Here is a 16,990-nt window from a genome sequence, read left to right on the forward strand (position 1 = left end):
CATGGCCCTGCCCTTGAGGAACTCATGGGCTACTGGGGAGAAAATAATAATAATAATAATAAATATATAAAATGAAAAAAATAACAAAATCCATGAAGGGAGAAGCAAGAGGCTGAGGTGGAGAATAACAGGAAGTCTACTTCATAAAAGGGGTCAGAAAAGACCTCTCTGTGGAGACAACATTTAAGCTAAGACATAAAGGATAAGAGGCTAGTTTAAGGAGAAGCTGAGGAAAATCATTCCCAGAGAAGAACAGGTCCTAAGATGGGAAAGGCCTTGTTGGATTCAAAGACTGAAAGGAGATTAGGGTGACAGGAGAAGAGGAGGCAAAGGGGAGGAAGGCAAGAAGGAGGTACGGAGGTGGGCAGGAGCCTACAAGAGACTCAAGGTCTCTATTTTATTCTCCATGCAATGGGAAGCCAAAGCAGGGGCCCTAAGACCACTTTAGTTCCTGCCAGGTGGGAAATGGATTGCTGAAGGTTGTGGCAGGAGTAGGGAGACCAGGTAGGAGCTGCCATAGCCCAGCTGAGATATGGTGGTGTCCTGGGCTAAGATAGGAACCATAAAGATGGAGAGAATAGACAACTTGAGATAAAGTTTAGAATCACAGGACTTGATGATGGGGGTAAAGGGCAAAAGAGAACAATGCCTAGCTTACTGCTTTAAACAGCTAGGTAGATGGTGGTGCCATTTAAGGAATGGGAGAGACTTGGGCTGGGTACAAGGAAGGAAGAGGATGAAAAGCAAGACTTTGGCTTTGGTGGCTTTGAATGTGTTAAATGTGACATGTCAATTTTGTTGACAAGTGGAAAAAACAAGAAAAAATGCTGGATGTGTAAGTCTGGTGTTCAAAAGAGAAGCCTGAGCCAGAGATAGACATTCAGGAGTCATCAGCCCGGAAATGTCAGCTAAAGCTATGGGAATGGATGGGCTCACCTAGCAAGAAAGTCTAGAGAGAGCAGAGAAGTATGTAAAGACTAGACTATGGGAACAGCCAACATTTAAAAGGTGATATTGCTGGACAAGCAAAGACCTGATTGAATGCCCTCCCTCATTTCCCAATCCCTGCATTATGCTAAGAAGGGGCTCAGCCTCTGTGTCTCTCTTTCTTCTGAGACATTTTCCAAAATCCTCCTTCCATATTTAGTGAAAGGGGATACTCAACATACTTGCTTTTTCTTCCCCCATCCAGCCTAAGCAAAAACTTTTGACTGTAAGAGGAATAAAGAAGCCTTTAGTATCTGTTCTGCACTGCTAATTCCATCAAAGATTTCTCATTATTCATGCCTGGCAGTCTAATTTTCTTCTTTCGCCTCTCCCAGCACGGTCATAGCCTTAATTATTGACTTTTTCACTCTCCTAACACCACCTCTTCCCCTCCTCTCAGTTCTTAGGGAGTTCTGCTCACAAGATTATCTGCTGGATCCTCATCTGGGCATAGAAGCTGTTTTCTGTGGACAAATCTCCCCCCCTTCAAATCTCTATCAGAAAAGTCAGAGATCTCTGTGCATCAAATGTTAAACTCAAGCTGGACAGATCATGCTTCCAGTTTCTTTCCTTCCACCCTGTGGATTAACAGGTTTACAACCTTCACTGAGAAGATCACCAAATGTGCACAAGGTTGGAGTTCCCAAGGGCAATGTTACTCCTGCTCTCTTTCTCCTGCTCAGAATGTGGCAAGAGAGAGTATCATATTGTTGCATTTACAGAATGATGCATCTTGTTCTAGAGGCCATATTTTAAGAGACATGGACAAACTAACAGGCATTCAGAAAACAGACCACAATGGGGAAGAAAATCAAAGCCACACCAAGTAAGCAATGGTCAAAAGATTTAGAGATGTTCAGGCTAACGAGAATATTCTGGTACAGGGGTCAGGAAACTATGGCTCATGGGCCAAACCCAACTTGATGTGTGTTTTGTAAATAAAGTTTTATTGGAACTCAGCCACATCCATTTATTTATGTATTATCTGGCTGTTTCTCATGTTTTTTTTATGCTAGTGGCAGAGTTAAGTCGCTGTGACAGAGATCGTAAGGACTGCAAGTTCTGAAATATTTACTCTCTGGCTCATTACAGAAAAAGTGTGCCAACCCAGATCTGAAAAAGGAAGGTAATGAGAGAGGGAGGGAGAAAGGGAGAAAGGAGAAGAAGTGGAAATATGGCCGCATTCAAACACCTATTGTAAGAAATAGGAATTCAACTTGCTCAGTGTGGCCCAAGGTGTCAAACAAGGGGCAGGAGATTGAAGGTACGGGACGAGGGATCAGCTGAGTATGAGAACAAATTCTCCAACAGGCATAGAATTCACACCAGAATGCCTGCCTGGAGTAGTGAAGATGATGCTGGTGGATGTCCATATGTGGTAAGTGGACTGTGCTCCCCAGGGGTATGGAGATTTTATTAAAGGAAGCATGCAAGCTGAAGGGGTTTTGAAAGGCAGAGTGAGATTGGAGAAAGGGCTGTGGCCAGAGAGAGTGGAGAGGAGAAATTATGGGGAGGAAGGAGAAAGTGATGTGGCCATATAGCAAGGAACTTTATAAAAGTTCAGTTCTTCAGTACAATCTTCAGTTAAAGCACTATTTCGTCAAGGCTTCTAGGATTGTATTTGTGGAGATTTAGAGGAGGGTGGTGGCATTGTCTTAAAGAAATAGTACATAAGCCCCCAGAGAACAGGGTCCATTCCAGTTGAACCAACCCTTCTGGGTATGTCACAGATGCTAGGAGGCCATTTTGATCCTGCTAACCCTGAGGCCATGTGAGTCTTCGAAAACATGATCTAGAATAACACTAGCACTTATTTCAACACTTGATGTGAATCTTGCTGAAGTAAAGCCACAAGAATACGTTTGTAAAATTTTTCTTTTATGTCAGATCCTTCTTAGGAATTCATAAGGCTCAACCACATGGCAGGAGGCAAAATAATTTCTGAGCTTTGAGATTTCCCTGAAGTGGTCCAAATCTGTGAAAACTTCATGAAAGTTGTCTAAACCCTCAGAAGGTACAACACCAGAGTGACCTATAATATAAACTATGAACTTTGGGTGACTATAATGTGTTCATCAGTTGTAACAAATGTCCCACTCTAGTGGGGGATGTTGCTAGTGGGGGAGGCTGTGCATGTGTGGGGGCAGGGAATGTGTGGGAAATCTCTATACCTTCCTCTCAATTTTGCTATGAATCTGAAACTGCTCTAAAAATTTAAGTCTCTAAAAAGATTTTCATAGAAGTTTCAAACAATAGGACATTAAGGAAATAAGTCAGCTCTGGATTGAATCCTATGAACTCATGGATCTTCAGCAGATGGGAAATGCAGACCCCAATGCTCACACCCTCATGAGCTATTCCTACTGCACCCAAAACTAAGTAGCTTTAAGCCACATCAATTTATTATTTCTCATGATTCTATGAGTTGGCTGGTCATTTCCTCTGCTGGTTTCACCTGGGCTCACTTGTGTGGCTGCATGCAGCTGGAGGCCCAGCTGCACTAGAAGGTTGACAATGGCCTCACACACATGCCTGGCAGATGATGCTGGCTATTGGTTAGGGACTTGGTTTTCCTCTACATGGCCTCTTATCCTCCAGAGCCCCTCTCCACACAGCCCCTTGAGCAGGAGAGCCAGGGCTTCCAAGAGAGCAAAAATAAGGGAAGCTACAAGGACTTTCAAGGCCTAGAACCAAAAGTCAGAGACCATCACCTCGGCCACGTTCTACTGGTCAAAGCAAGTCACAGGCCAGCCCAGGTTCAAGAGGAAGGAAATGACTCCACTTCTTAATGGAAGGGTTCCCAAACACACTGCAAAAGAGCATTTGTGGGATGTTGCAATCATCTTTGGAAACTACCTACCACACATGCACACACACGCGCACACACACACACACATGCACACACATACACACACCCCTTTATATGCAACCCTCCTTTGAGGTGCATAACTGCCAGCCAGAACCTAAACTTGACAGTATGCAATGGAAGAAAGAAATTAGAATTCCTACATGCCAATTCTCAACTTCAGCCTTATCATAAGCAGTCCCTACCAGAGTTTATATCTCTTGAGAAACATTTTAATTGATCTTTGGATCCATCAATAAGGATTTGAATCCATAGCAACAGCCTGTGCACAGGAAGTGTTCAGTTCATATAGGTTTTTACTTTCTGCTGAATCATCCTGAGAGAACTACAGTGACGCTTTATATTTAAAAAGTTTCTTTAAGTCCCAATAATTACTAGGCTTAACAGGATGCATTCCTGATCCTTACATCACAGACATCTATTGTTTTTTCAGCCTACCACCACTCCCTTCTACTGAGACTTGTACCTCTTCCTACTCCAGCCATGTGGTTCTTAGTGGAGACTGCCAGGAGCTTATATGACCCTGCCCTCTGGTCACAGCTGATTGGCCCAGAGATCTAAATAGGCCAATCAGAGTTCTTCCCTTGGATTAATTTTCCTAACTGGAACTGGAAAATATAATCATTCTCTGTGATGACAGGAACTCTGGAATAAGGAAAAACAGGAGCTTTTGTGGTCATTTTCCTCACCTTATGGAGAAAACCAGTCCTGAGTGGAAGAAAATTAAGGTGATATGCAGACAAAGGCAGACACAGAGATAGAAAGAGAGATCTGGTGGTATGTGAGTCCCTGCTTGTGGAACCCAGCTGCATCCCTGCCTTTCTGCAGAATGATTTCAGTGACATGGGAAATCATGCCCTAAAAAACCTGTAGCAGATGCCATGCCCATAGCCCATAGTACTCATCATTCTAGCACTGCATACACTCAAATCTGAAACACCCCATGTTGGCCTCCTTCGCTTCCTTGAATCACTTCCCCATACCCCTATTGGTGCTCCCTGGGATCACCTCCTAATAAACCACTTGCACCCCTATCCTTGTTTCAGGATCTGCTTCAGGGCAAAACCAGACTAAAACATGGTCCCTCTTCTTACCTAGACTAATAAAATGTGGGTTTTTGTGACTTGCAACCAAGAGTTCTACCTATTACCTCATTCTGGGATGATTCCCAAAATCTGTTTGGAATTCCTCATCTCCACTCCATTGACTATGTCATAAATATACAGATTTCTCTAAAAAGTTTAATGGTATTCTTTCCTTTCTTTCTTTCTTTTTTAGAGAAGGTGGGGGAAGGGACAGAGGGAGAGGGAGAGAATCTTAAGCAGGCTCTACACCCAGCACGGAGCCCAACATGGGGCTCCATCTCACAACCCTGAGATCATGACCTAAGCCAAAATCAAGAGTCAGATGATTAACCAACTGAGCCACCCCGTTGCCCCAAAAAGTTTAATGGTATTCTTGAAACTTAACAAAGTTTAATGGTATCCTTAAGTTTGACACAACACACTGCAATTCTATAACAGTTCCTGTGACTAATATATGAACCATGCAAAAGAAGGTTAAGAGTCAGAGATGACTGGACTTGCAAGAAAGAATGGCACAGTCAAGATGGCATGGCTGGAAGATTCTTCTGGAACTGAGACCCTCAAGCCTCATGTCCCACAGCTGAGTACTAGGACAGCTTGAAAACATAGTGGCAGTAAGAGATTTACTCTCTCCTCCATATTTCATCCTCCACCCCATCCAAAGTGCTCAATAAATATTTGATAAACAAATGATGAATTTATGCCTTCCAAACCAAAACTTACCAAAAGAAACCAAGGCACATTACAATGCTGCAACCATAAGCATCACAGTGACCATAACGAAAATTTTCTCTAGCCAACCACCTCCACCAAATTCTGCTGATTACATGAAATGTGGCACTTCGGGGATGTTTCAGTGGACATGGAAGACTGTTTGTTGCAGGACTGCTATTTTTTCTGTGCTTCCAGAATATAGAGATATGTATAGATTGTCCCAAAAAGGCCCTAACTGATTACAATTATATAATTGTGTATAATTCCCAAAGGGCCAAACCACTTAGTACAAGTATTCCAGTTCCCTTGGAGAATCTACACACCAGGTACTCAAGATTCTTTCCTTGGACAGGCCCAATTCTGGGATCAACAGCAACTCTGCTCTGGGTCTGGCTTTCTCAAGAGTAATATACACTGTTCATTGCCACCAAGGGTATCCAAGGACACAAACTAAAGATAATAATGCTTTATTGCCCCTCAATCATCTGTCCCTCCCACATGCTGGAATGCCAAGGAATACTAAGTCAAATTTGTCCAAGCACAAAATAGCATCATTGGCATCATCGGATCAAATAACAAAATTTTCAGTGGCAATTTATCATCATACTACAAGTAACCAACCACTGTTAAGCACTTACACTGCTAGGGACCAATGTAAATACTTTACCTGCTGCATTAGCCAGGACAGACTGGGTTATGCCACAGTAACAAATGAACCCCAAAATCTTAATGGCTTGGCAACAAAGGTTGACTTCCCATACTCCATTCCACCATGGATTGGCTGGGGACTATGTTCCATATGGTCACTCAGAGACCCAGACTGATGGAAAGCCTACCATCTTTTTTTTTTTTAAGATTTTATTTATTTATTAGAGAGACAGCATGAGAGGGGGGAGGGTCAGAGGGAGAAGCAGACTCCCCGCCAAGCAGAGAGCCAGACGCGTGAATCGATCCTGGGACTCCAGGATCATGACCTGAGCCGAAGGCAGTTGCTTAACCAACTGAGCCACCTAGGCACCCGAAAGCCTACCATCTTAACACAAGACTTTCAGTTAATGGGGTGGCAGGTGATGAGAGAGTGAAATAGTTAGGTACCAGCCCTAGACAGCTGTAGGCTGGAAGTGATGCATGTGGCTTCCACTCACAGCACATTGGCTGTAATTACAAAGGGGCTGGGAAATGAGGGGGAGAACATGGATATCCCATGAGCAGTAAACATTCCTACCAATGTACAACATCTCATCAAAGTCCTATAACCTTAGAAAATATATCATTATTCCTTTTTACAGAGGAGAAAACAGAGACATACAGAGGTTAAGGGACTTGTGCCAAGGTGTCATAGATAGTAAGTGGCAGAGTGAAGATGTGAACCCAAGCTTCAAAACGTGCTCAACCTGGAAAGCTTCAAAACACACTCAATCGCGATGCTGCATACTCATCACAAAATTCTATGAAAATCCCTCAAATAGCAAAACATATGCTAATTAATAGGAGAAGCCAAGTTATACAAATACAAAATAGAGCTCCCCTGGTACACCACTTCTTCACCCCAAAGATTCAACCTAAGCAAAAACCTGGAACAGAATTCCAGGCAATTTCAGCAAGGGGGAAACAGGTTCTCCATCTGGGTCTGATATGCAGCCTTCAGTACACCCACGTCAAGACAAAAATCTTCCAAAAACTTCCCCTGAATACCTGAGCAAACCTTCAACTCCTGTCAGTTGATGACATCTTTATACAAGGCATAGATCTTTCTAAAAGTGCAAAGGTAAATGTCATCCATGTACCTGCAGGAAGAGGCCGGAGGCAGATGTTGTCATATCCAGATGAGTGGCTGAATGACAGTGCTTCCAACAAGTTAATTTCTCTCAGCCTATAAAACTCAAGCCTAGCACCACCCCTACCCAGCTTCTCCAAGTTGGACCCTCTACCTCTGCTCCCACATCACTTCCCATGCACACCTCCAGCAGGGCCCTTCCATTGCATGTAACACTTTACTTGTCTGCCTGTCCCCTGGACTCCGAGCCACCCACAGGCGACCTCTGCATTTATATTTCTGTATCTCTTACACCTAGGACATAGTACGTGCTCATTTTTTTGCAGATCCTTAAAAGTATTCAAAGCAATTTGTGCCCTTGGGGAATTTAACACACCCTCCCATGCCCAGCAAATATGTGGCCAAGTATGAAAACTATAGTCTCAGATCTGCTGTGTGACCATGAAGTGGTTCCACAGCCTCTCTGAGCTGTTTACTTAGCTACTAAGTAAAAACCACCTCATAGATATATTGCAAAAAATTAAGTGAAAAGCAGAGAGTATTCAAACAAATATTCATAGCAGCACTATTCACAATAGCCAAAAGATGGAAAAAAAAAAATGTTGCTCAGCAGGTGAATGGATATATAAAATGTGGCATATCCACACCATAGAATACTAATAAGCTATGAAAAAGGATGAAATGTTGATGCATACTACAACATGGATGAACCTTGAAAACATTATGCTCAGTGAAAGAATCCAAACACAAAAGGCCACATACTTTATGATTCCATGTATATGAAATGTCCAGAGGAGATAAATCCAAGCAGACAAAAAGCAGATTAGTGGTTACCAGAGACTGGGTAAGGGAGGGATGAGGAGTAACTGTTAATGGGTATAGGACTTCCATTTGATGGGATGAAAAAGTTCTGGAACTAGATAGAGGTAATAGTTGCACAACATTGTGAATGCACTAAATGTCACTGAATTTGTACACTTCCGAATGGTTAAAATGGTAAATCTTATCTTATGTTTATCTAGCCACAGTGACTTCTTTAAATTCTCATGGGAAATTTCCAACCCAATAACCTACCTTGGATTTTTTTTTTAATTAAATGGAATAGATAATGTATATATAGTTCCTGGCCCTCTCAGGCCCTCAATCCATGGTGGTTGCTTTCAGAGTCATAATGAACAATAATCTGTTCTCCCTATAAAAACAGAATATACTGAGCAAAGGAAAGCACCAGTCTAATTTGTTCCTCAAATCTTCACAATAGTGGAATTGATACAAAAGTCCAAAATATTTCACATGGTTTGACTTTATCATGGTAAAATATGCACAACACAAAATTTACCACTTTTACCATTTTAGAGTGTACAGTTCAGTGGCATTAAATGCGTTCACAATGTTGTGCAACCATCACCACCATCCATTTCCAGAACTTTTCATCACATAAAACATGACATCTTGTTACACTCCAGGTGTTTCAACCCACAACAGAGCTCAGGCACAATTATCAATTTGGACTTTGTTCAACCACAGATAAAAAAGGGAGAAAATGGGAGCAGGCCCATGAACTCTGTGATGTGTGGTGCTTGCGGCATGACAGCGCTCGGGGTCCTCACACTGCTGCTGCCCGCCCTGCTGGGCTGGGCCAGCTGCCACCCTGTCCCCGGGAGGAAGAACTTCAACAAGCTCCTGCTGATCTCCTTCGATGGCTTCCGCTGGAACTACGACCAGGATGTGGACACCCCCAACATGGACCGCCTGGCCCGGGAGGGCGTGAAGGCCAAGTACCTAACGCCACCCTTTGTGACAATGACCTCCCCATCCCACTTCACCACCATCTCCGGTAAGTTCCGCTCTGCAGCCAGTCCACCAATGCTAGTGGAAGCCCCAGTGTCTGTCATTCCCTGAAATAGAGCCCATTCTCAGTGAGCTCTTGGGAGACTGAGGCAGTTCATGCAACTGGAAGAAGCACTAGCTTAGAATATTCTGGTTTCTAAAACCCCACTGGCTACAGGGCAGCAGCCTGCAGACACAATCAGGACCACAGCTACAGCCTCTCCAGCCCTTGTTCCCTGCTCCCCAGGCCCACCCACCCTCCACCCTGCCTTACATACAGTGGCTGGTGATCTTTTCCAAAACTAAATCATTAAAAGAACTTTATAAAAATAATAAAACATTAAACTTTAAAGAACTAGATTAGATTAGATGACTCCCTGGCTTATTATTGAAGAGTTGGAGGGACACCAATGCTCTATGGGTCTTTTTGGGGGGTTTTTTGGTTTTTAAACATTATATTTATTTATTTGAGAGAAGGAAAGCATGAGCGGGGTAGAGGGACAGAGGGAGAGGGAGAAGCAGACTCCCTGCTGAGCTGGGATCCCGACATTGGGCTTGATCCCAGGACCCCGGGTTCATGACCTGAGCTGAAGGTAGACATTTAACCAACTGAGCCACCCAGGTGCCCCATCAATGTGTTCTTTGAAAAGAATTCAAATCTTATCTTTCTGTGGCCCAGAAAGTCCCATGACCTGGCCCCTGACCCACTCTCTCCTGGCCTCTCTCATCTCTCTTCCCCTCACAGAGTTCTCTCCAGATCACAAAGGCCACCTGCCTGTGTCTCCACCCAGCCCCCACCTGCCTCAGGGCCTTTCCCCTTGCCAGTCTCCCCAGATCACCTGGAGCATGTAGTCAGGTGAGACAGGGGAGACAGACATTAGACAAGTAAATACACTAATAGATCTCATTACAACTAGGAGAGGCACTGAGAAGGAAGAGGAGAGTTTCTCCAGGAGAAGACAGCAAGGGCAAATTGACTTGAAATTGGAGGCAGGGAAAGGCTGAAATGGGACGGTTGAACTGAGAACTGAAAGAGACCTCAGGAGACAAAGAGGAAGAAAAAGTATTCTAGGCAGAGGGAAGGGCATGTTCAAGGTCTCTGTAAGAGAAAAGAATGTGGTTGTTCCAGAATTCCAGTTGCCAAAATGCAAAGGATTTCACTATAGTAAGAATAAGAATAGCTTCCATTCCTCCAACATAGGCCTGAAGCCGGGCATGTGCTAGGTGCTCTGGCTTCGATATCTCCAATACAAAAATACTGCAAAGCAAGTGCTGTCCCCATTCCACAGATGAGAAAACTAAAGCTCAGAAAGGCTGAGTAACTCATCAGTCACTGGGCCAAGAAGTGGGCAAGGAGGAAGCCAGGTCTGGAACGAGTGTGTCCCTGGCCCACAGAACTGGTTCTGCCCAGCTATGAGCTTGGGATCCACAGACCCCTCTCATGGGGTAGGGAGTGGTGCCTGGCAGCATGAGCCTCACCCCTACCCAGAGAACCACTCCCTTGGGGTCCAAGGCAGCTCCAGGAGCCTCTGAAATGATACACAAACTGCTGGTACCTTTTTGGGGAGAGGGTTTTATCACTTCCATCAGACTCTCAAAGGGACCCTTGAATCAGAAACTTAAAAAATAAAGCTGAACAACCACTCAGAGGGAGATTTGCTGAGAGAGATTTTCCTACATGTAAACTCTTTGAGAGGCAAGTCATTTGGGAACTATTAGTGCCAGGAAACAGGAACTAAATAGCCCTTTTCTGGAGAAAGCGAATGCTACTTCCCAGTGGCATTAACTTCATAATATTTAAAAGATCTCCCATGGGCAGATTCTGGATCCCTGAACACTGAGAATATGATGGGCACAAAATATTATAAGGCATGCCCACCTTTTATTTATTCCCAGAAGGTTTCAAATGAGAAGATATAAACAGTAAGAGCAAATTTTAAAAATTATAAAATCACTGCAACTCCTCTTCTACATTCATTGCCAGTGGGGAATGGAAATGGGTACAGTTTCAATGCAGAGTAATTTGGCAACAACCAATACAATCAGGAACATACAAATTTTCTTATTTGGCAATTCCACTTGTAGGACTTTATCCTACAGATATATATCTGTGGGTGGAAAACGATATACACTGTACATACAAAGTTATTCATTGCATTGGCATTTGTAACTACAGGAAAAACAGAAACAACCTAACTAGCCACCCAGAGGGGAATGGCTAAATAAAATACCAGACATCCATAGAATGGCATAATCTGTTACCGTTAAAAGGAAAAATGAGGTAGTTCTTTGTGCCCTGATAGGAAGCTATCTCCAAAATGGATTAAGTGACAAAAGCAAAATGCAAAGAATGTGTGTATATATGTGTTCATATAATATAAATGTATACATATGTGCATACAATTACTTATAGATGTATAGAGGACCTCTGGATAAATAAACAAGAAATTGGCAATACTGGTTCCTCCAGGGAGGGCAGGAGATGGGAGACTTTGAATTGTACCCCCTGTGTACTTTTTAGATCTTGGACCATGTGAAATGTATTGCCTATAAATAACAAAATAATCTTTTTAATTCACCCACTGTGGAAAAAACATGTTCTTTTGAACCCTCTATTTATAACCAGACCTGTCATTTATTGAGCAGGTGAACATTCACTCTGCTTCAACTTTAAAAAATGTTTTCCAACCCCAGCACTATTGACATTTGGGACCAGATTTTTCTCTCGTGGGGCAGGGGGGACATTATGTGCACTGTGGAATGCTGAGCAGCATCCCTGACCTGTAAACCCACTAGATGCCAGGAGCACCCCCTCCTCCCAATGTGACAACCAAAAATGTCTCCAGACATTGCCCAATGTCTGCTTGGGGAGCAAACTGGCCCCCAGCTGAAAACTCCTGCCTTGAATGGTGGAACCTAATACCTGGCTTATGAAAATGCTAAGCAGGTACCATCATCATCAGATCCTTCAATTCTTGTAATGGTGATATGAAGTCTGGACAGTTACCCTCTTTACAGGTGAGATATCCGAGGTTCAAAGATGTACAAATCTTTTCTGGGACAGAAGTAAGAAGTAAAATTCAGCCCTGGATGGTTACAGACACTAATTCCTCACTCCCTGCCCTCCAGCATGACTACGACCCACCAGCGTCTTTGATTCTATTTAAGTAATCATTCCAAACCCCTCTGAATGTTGCCCATCCTCAGAGCTTCCAGGAAACAAATATATATCCTCAATATGTTGTATTAATGAAACAGAGGCCACCCCAGGCCCAACAAAACCCCCAGCATTTGTCTTCATGAGCTGGGTTCAAGCAGACCTCTGTCTGACTCCAGTGTGGGAAAGAATCATCCATAATAGAAAAAATAATGAATAAAATTCGTGCTGCCAGCACCCAAAGACCTCATCAGATTCCAGGGTGTAGGCCTGACACAAAATATGATAAACGGGGCTCTCTTAGCTCAACAACTAATTAATTGGTGTTCTTATGAACACCTCTGGGCAATTTAACAGGGAAGAGAGGTGATGAGAAGGAACCTGTCGTACTGTTTCATATCTGAGCTGCATACGACACACAGCTCCAACACAGGCTCAGGTCCAAGAAGCCATGCGGCCACTCCTCTGAGCTTCCTAGACAGAGTTTAAGGGGCAGGGGCCAGTCAAGGCCAGGAGAAGCCATGTCCCAGGCACAAGGATCCATGAGCAAGCCTCCCTAAGACAGCTGACTTAGCTGCCCAGGGTCAGAACTCTGGGCCTCCTAGAGCATCTGCTGCCCTCATCTGGGCAACAGGGCCTCCTCATGCTTGGGGGCTATCAGGTGTGTGGATATCTCAGCCGTCACCCCAGAGCCAAGGTCACATGACCCTCATCAGTTTTCCCTGCTGCTGGTAAAGAAAGTCTTCCTGGAGTTTTTTTTAGAGGGTTTCCAACGTATTCATTCCTTCATTCAACAATTACTGTTTTAGCATCTCTGTTGGGCCTGGCAGTGGGGACAGTGGTCAACTACACTTAAGTGTCTCCAAGGTCTTACCCAGGGCTTGCCTCACAACACAGGCTCTTGTCCCCTTGGTTCCCAGATCCCACAGATCTTTTGGGGGATCTGTTTCCTTTTCTCTGTAGCTCTGCCAGGGAGAAAGATGAAGAGCTCTTTCTTGTGGATCCTTCTGCCTTTTGTTTTCTTTCTCTGACAGCTCAGGGAATCAGACAGGGAGATGTGTTCTCACTCAGCTGTGCCCCCCCAAAACTTTTTCTGCATGCCAGCTCCCCATAAGGGGGAGAGCTTAGCAGAAATACCCGCTTTCCATGCTTTCTCCCATGGCACCTCTCCTTGAAGCAGGAAGGAGAGAAGTCCTGAGCAAGAAACTCAGGGAGGGAGGATTTCTTAAAAACTGGCTATTTATTCAAAATATCCTACCTTATCACCTCTCCATGTGAGACAATCTTTGCATCCTTGCAAAGAATGTGTATTTTTCCTCCAACTATCGGCCCTCCCACCACCACCTGCAAGAGGTGGAAGTGGGGCCCCTATCTAGAATCAAAGCTCCCAAGTGCAAAGCAAGCCCTGGCTCTGGGGGAAACATTTTCCCTCCAGCTCCCCAAAACTGGGCACTGGGCAGGCCTGCATTTTAATCAACTTGGTCCCCTCCCCATCGAATGAGCCATTACTTCCTCCAAGATAGTTTTCTTCTTCCCACCTGGCTTCATCACCCCCCACCCCCAACATCCATGTCACACACACACACACACACACACACACACACACACACACACGGGCTTGGCCACAGCACCTGGAAGTTTCTTAAAATAGAATGATGTATTAGTTTTCTATGGCTGCAGAACAAATTACCATAAACTTAACAGCTTAGAACAATACCCATGTATTATCTTTCAGTTTCCATGGGAGAGAAGTCAGCACCACTGAGCCTCTGCTCAGTGTGTCACAAAGCTGCAATCAAGGCATCAGCTGGGTTGGGGTTCTCTCCCAAGCTCATGTGGTTGTTGGAAGAATCCATTTCCCTGCAGCTGTAGAACTCATGGCAGCTTGCTCCTTTGAGGCTGCAAGAGAGGGTCTCTCTGCTCTAGATCCTCTTTTAAGAGCTCACCTGATTAAGTCAGGCCCACCCTGGAAAATCTCCCTTTTGATTAACTCGAAATGAACTGATTAGGGTTCAAGAGATCTGCAAAATCTCTTCAACTTTTCCATGTTCTGCTGGTTAGAAGCAAGCCACGGGTCCCACCCATGCTCAAGGCAAAAGAATTATACCAGGCATATATATCAGGGGACAAGAACCTTGGGGGCCATTTTGGAATTCCTCCTAGCACAAACAGGTCCTTGATGGGGTTCAGATAAACAGGGAGTGAGCATCAGTCTTTGTATAAAGGCATAAGGTAACAGGGGACATGCCCCAGAGTGAAGCTCCAGAAAGCCTGCAGAATTATAGCTAACGCCTGAATCCTAGGGGGCAATGAATGTCCACAGAGACTGGGCTCTCCAATCATAGTGTGTCACCACATCAGTATTAGACCCTTTCTGTTGCTTCGGCAAAAATGAGGAGGAGGGGGGAAAAAATGACGAGGAGGAGGACATAAAGAAGGAGAAGAAGGGCACCTGGGTGGCTCAGTTGTTAAGCGTCTGCCTTTGGCTCAGGTCATGATCCCAGAGTCCTGGGATCGAGTCCCACATCGGGCTCCTTGCTCAGCGGGGAGTCCGGTTCTCCCTCTCCCTCTGCCCCTGCTTGTGTCCCCTCTCTCGCTGTGTCTCTCTCTGTCGAATAAATAAATAAAATCTTAAAAAAAAAAAAGGAGAAGAAGAAGGAGGGGGAGGAGAATTATTAATTTGAAAGTATTTATAGTCATTTCCTAGGGCTGCCATAACAAAATACCACAAACTGGGCAGCTTAAAACAACATAAATTTATAGAATTCCTGGCTGGCTCAGTCAGTGGAACATGTGAGTCTTGATCTCAGGATTGTGAATCCAAGCCCTACATGGGGTGTAGAGATTACTTAAAAATAAAAAAATCTTTTTAAAAAAACAGAAATGTATTGTTTCACAATTCTGGAGTCCAAAAGTCTAAAATCAAGGTGTTAATAAAGCTGCACTCCCTCTCAAATCTGTAGGGAATCCTTCCTTCTGTCTTCCTCGCTTCTTGTGGTTTGCTGGCAATCTCCGGCATTCTGTGGCTTATAGATGCCACACTCCCATCCTCCATCCAATCCATAGAGTTCTCCCTGTGTGTCTATTTTCACATGGCCATATTCTCATAAGGGCACAAGTCATTTGGATTAGGGGCCCACACTGCTGAAGCATGACCTCATCTCTATAGTGGCCCTATTTTGAAATAAGGTCCCATTCTGAAGTCCTGGGGCTTAGGACTTCAAGTATCTTTTTTGAGGAACACAATTCAACCCACAACAGTATTATAAGACATAATTAATTGATAACTATAGGCATTAGTAATCCAGGTCCTCAAACTATGTCACCAGCGTGATCAATCTCTTTCTTTTCCCTCTCTATTTCTAAGAGTGACCACAAAATTCCCAATATTGGCTCTCATTGGACCAATTTACTTCTCAAAACCGATCGCTGTGGCCTGGGGTAGGGGGTGGAACAATGTTGAACACCCAAGCTAAGAATACATATCTACCCCCAGGTCAGGGTTAAGGGGGATGGCAAGCACCACACAAACCAGGTGGACTGCAAGTCAAAGACTGGTGGGTTCTCAGGGGAAAATCAAGGACTGTTATCAGAGAAAAGAGCAGTGTAGGAAGGTCTGGCAGGAAGAGGGAAGGTCTACCTCACTAGCTTGATGGGGCTTTTGATATGGGGATGGGGGTGTGGCCCAGTACTCAGTCCCAGGAAGTCACACCTTCACCTGTGGGGCTGGCTCACAGAGCATGGGCTCCTTGTGGATTCAGTAACCACACGTGCAAACAGCCATCTCCCAGCATGGTCCCCCCAGTCTCCCTGAACTGTCCCAATTCCGTTCAGATCTCACCAAAATGAAAAGCCGTTCTCTGAGGGTTAGCAGCTCATTCTGCTAGTTTAAATCACCCGATTCCTTCTCCCTCTCCAGAAGCCTGTACTTACTGCTCCATCACTGGTAATGACAGTGAACATTTTTGCAATCTCAGTTTTTATTGCAAAGTGATTGAGGACCAGTGAGAATAACTTATGCCTGCTGAAACTAAGGAAATCCCGCCAAGCAAGTGGTGGGTGGATAGGAAGTCTTACAGCAGCAGCATATATTTTTCTCCCCCAAGGAACCTACTGAAAATAAGAAGCTATCATCACCATGTTTCAGACAAAGGCTATGGAAAACATAAGCTGTGATATTATAATTCGACAATTTTAAATCTAGTCAAATAGATATAGATCAGAGGTGAAAAGGGGACGCTGGTAACTAGAGGATGGTCGAGAATAATAAAAGTGAGGTCCTCTTTGCTCAACATTTTCTCCTTCCTTGAAAGGGTACTCAGTGATGGGCTCAAGCTCCCTATCAGCCAGGAATTAAGTCTCTCCCAATTCCAGAACCCCACCAGGGCAACCCCAAAACCAGAGCCATCACTTGCAACTGTATAGATTGTTTACAGCACAATTCTAAGGACGTTATTTTCATGAATGCTATGTGGGTGGTATCCCCTGGAGGTGCACAGGGCATAATTTGCACAAATGATCAGTTGCTTACATTCTATCCCAAAATCAATCTATAAGAGGTAAAAATTCCTCAT

General features: G+C 44.2%; 1 protein-coding gene across 1 annotated transcript in view; it reads left to right on the forward strand.

Annotated features, from left to right (window-relative positions):
* Positions 1-9,016: 9,016 nt before the first annotated feature.
* Positions 9,017-16,990, forward strand: part of LOC118533907 (ectonucleotide pyrophosphatase/phosphodiesterase family member 7-like) — a 30,657-nt gene continuing 22,683 nt past the window's right edge. The window contains exon 1 of the mRNA XM_078074040.1: positions 9,017-9,266. Within this exon, the coding sequence (XP_077930166.1) occupies positions 9,017-9,266 (250 nt within the window). The remainder of the gene's footprint in view (positions 9,267-16,990) is intronic.

This window comes from Halichoerus grypus, chromosome 6 (genome assembly GCF_964656455.1).
Source record: "Halichoerus grypus chromosome 6, mHalGry1.hap1.1, whole genome shotgun sequence".
NCBI classification, from domain to species: Eukaryota; Metazoa; Chordata; class Mammalia; order Carnivora; family Phocidae; genus Halichoerus; species Halichoerus grypus.